Source organism: Formica exsecta, unplaced genomic scaffold, assembly GCF_003651465.1.
Source record: "Formica exsecta isolate Colony F162 unplaced genomic scaffold, ASM365146v1 scaffold49, whole genome shotgun sequence".
Lineage (NCBI taxonomy): Eukaryota > Metazoa > Arthropoda > Insecta > Hymenoptera > Formicidae > Formica > Formica exsecta.
In genome coordinates this window covers 450,758-456,648 of record NW_021852138.1, presented here as the reverse complement: position 1 = coordinate 456,648, position 5,891 = coordinate 450,758, and the positions used below count along the sequence as shown (strand labels likewise).

The 5,891-nt window shown below is 26.3% G+C and overlaps 1 protein-coding gene across 1 annotated transcript; it reads right to left on the bottom strand.

Moving 5' to 3' along the window:
* Positions 1 to 238: 238 nt before the first annotated feature.
* On the bottom strand, positions 239 to 3,678 carry LOC115241468. The gene is made up of 7 exons (XM_029817235.1): positions 3,575 to 3,678; positions 2,114 to 2,559; positions 1,867 to 1,942; positions 1,355 to 1,490; positions 994 to 1,161; positions 480 to 792; positions 239 to 396 (listed from the first exon to the last, which is right to left on the bottom strand). The coding sequence occupies exons 1-7, from the start codon at positions 3,676 to 3,678 to the stop codon at positions 239 to 241; spliced, it is 1,401 nt and encodes a 466-aa protein (XP_029673095.1).
* Positions 3,679 to 5,891: the final 2,213 nt, after the last annotated feature.

The following is a 5,891-nucleotide window of genomic DNA, read 5'->3' as shown; positions in this document are numbered from 1 at the left end:
CACATTTAACATTGCTAAAACTACTGTGCCACTTAAAACTGCGACTTTTATTTGAAACATTTTTCTCAAAAATATTTTATTTTTGAGAGTTCGAGAGTTGCTTTTTATAAAACTAATTGCTACTTAATGCGCTAATTAAAATTCTACAACTTTTATTTGAAACACTTTTTTCAAAAATATCTTATTTTAAAGATATTGGACCATTGCGGGACTTTTGGGACACTGTGTACTATAAAAACTACTGTTTAGCAAGTATTTTGGCTATTGTAGCAGTATCTTTTGGATAACGTTTTCTTAAACTTTCATTCGGTACGTAATAAGTGCCTTCGAATCTGGAGAAATACCTTCCAATTTCTATGTTCTTGATCTTTCTTGGTGGACGTATCGATAGTTGATCTAAAAAAAAAGATATAATTTACATTGTACAGATAAAAGATCATAAAACACGTGATTTATAAAAATGCTACTAACAATCATACCTTGTCGCCCATAACATATTGTATTATTCTCGGTGAGAATTATATAGTGCGGTTGACGGGCACTTTTTGAAAATTTTTTACACATGCAAAAGTGATAATGTCTACTGAATTGACGTAGATATGGGAACATAATAGTCTTTTCCAATTTGTCTTTAAACATTCTTTCACATTCATGGTGCCACCCAACTATTACACCGTCATGATTATCACAGAAATGACCGAACCATGTATGCGTTACGATCATTCCAACGGCAAACTTAAACTTTGTTGGCCTTCTTTTTAATGGTTTATTTACTACAGCGTTAGATCTAATCTGTGGAAACGTAATAGCAAAATTCAATTGATATCTTGTCACACAAGCAATTTTTAAAATAATGTAATGACTTAACTTAAGTTATAAATAATTATAATTAATATAATTTCTTCATATATTGATATATGAATATTAAGATATTAAATTACATTATATGTAAGTTACATTATATGTAATTAAGTTATATGCATTATAACCTACCTCTATTATATTCGTAATGTTTTCATATTCAGTTTCAATATCTATGTTTCCAATATCTTCATCATAGCATTGGTTTAGGAAATTGAAGAAGACGTTGAAATTCCATTCGCAATCATAATTATTATACATTAGTTTACGGTAGAAATTTCTCATTATCTCTTGTGTCAACTAAAAGCAGAGATGTTTTTAGTTAAAAAAAAAATTCAATTATAGACAAAAAGAAATAGAGAAAAGATTATTAATTTCACTCATTGATTTAAAATGTATTGAGATTCGTTAAATTAACGTATTATTTACAAGACTTATAATTGATTGTTATTTTTATTAATTACTATTAAAATTAATATAAAAAATTACCAACCTCAATATCACTTGATGGCTCCGCCAGTATAAGTTCATTATTCTGATATCTCCTTTTGACAATGTTCGATGGATAAAGTAGCTTGGAATTCTGGTTTATATGAAAATACTCTGCATTATCCCAATTGTTTGTATTACTGAAAATAGAAAGAAAAACATTTTTATATACAAATAAATGCGTTTAAACATATAGAATGTATATTGTAATCAATATTTATAATTTTTGTAGCATTTGCGATAGACCGATTAAAAATATTGTGCATAAATCTCAACTGCGCAACAAGCTACATTTTGAAAAAATTTTCGAAGAGATCTGACAGAAAATTTTTTTTTATTTTTTATATATTTTATTTTTTAACGTTATTAAATGTTCGAGAAAAAGATATTTTTATGCTACAATCTTTTTTTGTTTCATCAATTTAAGACAAATAAGAAACCGTAAAATATCTTTACAAAAAGTATGTATCAAGAAATATTGAAAGAATTTTAGCAATAAATTAAAATTATACTTACTATTCTGGTTTCCATATAACTACAATGTCTTCTTTATATGTTACATTCAAAACGTTGCATATGCCGAGCCTTCTAGCTACAATATGATACGTGACAGTCAATAGATATATTCGGAAACGTCCTGCAATCTATGTTAAATTATATTTAAAAACTTGTACATTAAACATTTATAAAATATAAAAATGATAGTTATATTTGCGCAGCGCATAACAAATTATTATTATAATTTAATATAATTTAGAATAACTCACATATTTTATATATTTGGCTTCGAGATCTGATGACATTAATAATTGATGTAATTTATGGATCTCTAACTCCGAAAATATATATTCTTCAAGAATACACATAATTTGCTTGGATTCTGTTTCATTCCAGAAATTGTCATCAATATTGTTATCTCTCCAAAAAGAAAATTGCTCTAAAGTCGTAGAGCAAATTGAATGAGCTGGATATTTATTTTTTAAACGAGATAGTACTGTTTGCACTATATTATCTAACCACAATTTTACGACTGAATAAGATACATGTGGCTGAAAATATTGCGCCGCGATTGTAAGTTGTTTTTCCAAAAGCAATTTTGTCTCCGACATTTTCATAAATTTTATTTGCTTATGTATAAATCGATACTGTTTCAGACAGTAAAAAATTAGCTTAAAGTTATATTCACGAGTCAAATCGGAAAGTAGTTGGCTGAAAAAGATTTACATATTAACTATACAATAATTACATTAATTTATAATGTCAATAACAATTTAATTTATTGAATTTTTTACCATGATTTTTGTGCAGAAATTCTATTTATCTCATCCCACACAAAATAATACGTCATGGAATTTTTAGCAATTGAACGCAGAAGACGCTCCAATTGTTTTTTGTCACTATCACGTAATCTATTTCTCGACATTACAAGCATATAATATTTTAACATTTGGGTACAATATAACCCTGCTTTTATTATTTCTTTGAAATTGATATGATGAAATATTTTCTTCTGTTTTTCTCTGTTATACTTTTTTTCCGCAGTAGGACAGCTAAAATTAAGAAAAAAAATTCTCAAAAATTATATTAAACAACGCTATAATATACATCAGTGCGTAATAAATTTTAGAAAATATACTTTTTAAAGTACATGTAAATTTTATAATCACATATATATTAATATTTGGAACAAATTAAAAAATTCTAAATAACAGTATAGATTCTTTTATTTAAAAGAAAGATATGATTAACTCTTTTAATCAAATTATAATTATCACAATAGTAATGGATAGCAATTTGTACGGTACATATATATGCACAATGTGCATAATTAGCTACGAGCAATAGCAAGCTATTTTTATCAAACGGCGCGAAACTTGGAATTGATTGACTTAGGTTATCGTCGTTAGTATGACTCGTCGAGCCTTTTAAATGCATGAAGATTTTGGCTTTACTAGATCTTGATTTTTTACCAAAATTGTATTAAATTGTAACATCAGGAGCAGTTTTAATATGCAGTAAAAAGCATTAGACACAACTTAAATTTAAAAAAAAGAACAACACAGTAATTTTTACTCTATTTGTTAATTATTAGTGTTTGCGGAGATATTCCATTGAGCTACGAAAATTAACCCAGTAAAATTAATATACAATCTTTCTAAAAATAAAATACCTCTGATAATATTTTTTTTCACACAATTTGTTGTCATGTGTGAATTGTTGAAACCTTTTGCACGTGGAGCCGAATCTCATTAGATCTTCGCTGTTGATGCTTTTATTTCCCAGAATGTGAGCAATCACGTCGTAAGGCAACTGCTTTATTGTAGCCATCACAAAAAAATTAAACAATACACTTAAAAGAGCTTACAATAAACGTTATTTAACGGCTTTATGTCATTAATTTCACTAATATCAGCTATAACTTTTTCTTGGTCTTATCGCAATGCGTGTACTACGAGCACTGTCTTAAAAGTTCATCTAAGACCGTAGGTAGAGTCTTTTTCCGAGTTCAAATGCTTTAATTTTGACCAATGATCAATGACCAATGACCAACGACCAATGACCAAGGACCAATCAGGACACACGAAAAGAACAAAGATCTTTCTTTCTTTGTACCTATCAATACAAACAATGGTTGAAAACATGTTCGACATTTTTCTAGAAAATTCTTTCTAAACTTTCGATTTTTAGTATTTTAAAGATTTATGACTAGCGACTTTAATGGCTCTCTTTCAATATTATTTGAATTGAAAACCGTTTAAGCTTTGTCTAATATTATTTTATTAACTTGCTAATCTGAATAGAATGTCACATGGTGGAGTCATAGCTTTCAAGAAATATTGTAAACTCCCGTTACCTAATAAGATCAGACAATAATGTTAAATTAACATTTTTCATTTGTTTTCACTATTTTGTCTCTTTAGGTTTTTTGTTTTTACAATTTTTTTTTATTTTAATAATTTTTCGATATTTTGCATTATGAGATGATAAAAATTTTACATTTATAAGATTTTTTAAAATATATGTATTGCATTTTAATAATGCTTTTTTTTTAAATATACTGCACTGTGTAAGAAAGAGATAGAGATTTAAAATAGTAATAAAATTTATAGTAATAAATTCCTATTATTATCTTATTATTTATTAGCCTTATTATATTATATGTGTAGCGATGGCATTTAGACATTGTCCACTAATTTATACAGATTCTACGCGAGTAAGCCTTTCTTTCTGATTATTAATTTTAATTTGAAATTTGACTGCAACAACAAATATTGTGTATCTCAAGTTTTAAAATCAATTTAATCACAATTTAATCTTTATATATTTATATCCATGCTGAAGATGGACCAAGAAACGGTCCAAAACGTACATTTTTAATGCATATTTGTTAAATAATCTTGTTTAATAAAATTTAGTTAAATAATATTGTTAAATAAAATTTAAAAATGATAAATTCGCGCACCCAATACCTGTGCTTTGACTCTTATCTGCTAGTTTTCTCACTTAATAATTTTAAATTTGCAATCTTTGTCCGTCTTCATTTTTCTCTCTTCGGACTCTCTTTATCTGTCTCTTCAATTTCTCTTTCTTCTTAAATAAGTTACTTTTTATAAAATCTGCATTTACGAGACGTCTTAAAAATTTATATTTGCATGATTTCTTGAAATAATACAATTCAATTTTAATTTTCTTAAGTATGTATGATCAAGTAACAAACATATATAAATTAATGAAAGAAATTTATATATCTGTAAAAATGCGTAATTTTTGCTATTGTTACACGAAAATTTTTGTAACATTAATAAAGGTTAATTACATTTTTAAAAATGCCTAAAAATTATATATATATCTTTCCTAGATACTTTAATCAATTCTTAAATTACTAATATTTCGTTTGCAGAGTTATATTAATTTTGATTGCATATCAAATGCATGAGATGTATTTTATACGATAATTACAATATTTTTTGTTTGTTTTGTGCAAAGAATTCGCGAAATATCTTGGTTATTTCTTTGTTTTTGGAATGAAACTCGTTTCTTGCGAAAGTGGGGACAATCTACATATTTTGATTCACAAATATCTTTATTTGTTTTCATATCATAGTATAGTAAAGTTGTCTAAATATCAATGCAGCAGTTAGTTATTAATGAACGGAGCATCGATGTAACATCGTGAGTAGATTACTCTGATGAAGATGAGAGGAAGAGAGAAAGAGAATAGCTGTAAGTGTATTATATTGAAATATTTTAATTAAGATTCTTTAATGTTAGAATGTGAGAATCATGTAGTGCGATTTTGATAAATAATATTCAAATATCTCATTTTTAAAAAATTAAAAATTAGATATTCAATTTTTAAAAAATAAAAAATTAGATATTTAATTTTTAAAAAATTAAAAATTAGATATTTAACTTAAATTATTTTTTCAAGAAAATAGGCCCAAAAGGATTTCAAACTTTATAGTTGTGTTCTGATTTTAATAAAATATTTTTAAGTATCGAATGTCTCTCTCTCTACATCTGAGCGTGTATATTCTCAA

Bases quoted from the DNA above. Each gene is read 5' to 3' on its own strand.
- LOC115241468 (XM_029817235.1), bottom strand. From the start codon at position 3,678: ATGGCTACAATAAAGCAGTTGCCTTACGACGTGATTGCTCACATTCTG. The intron at 2,560-3,574 runs GTTTCAACAATT...AATCTTTTTCAG, and splicing joins TTCGGCTCCACGTGCAAAAG to CCAACTACTTTCCGATTTGA. The intron at 397-479 runs GTATGATTGTTA...CTTTTTTTTTAG, and splicing joins AATATGTTATGGGCGACAAG to ATCAACTATCGATACGTCCA.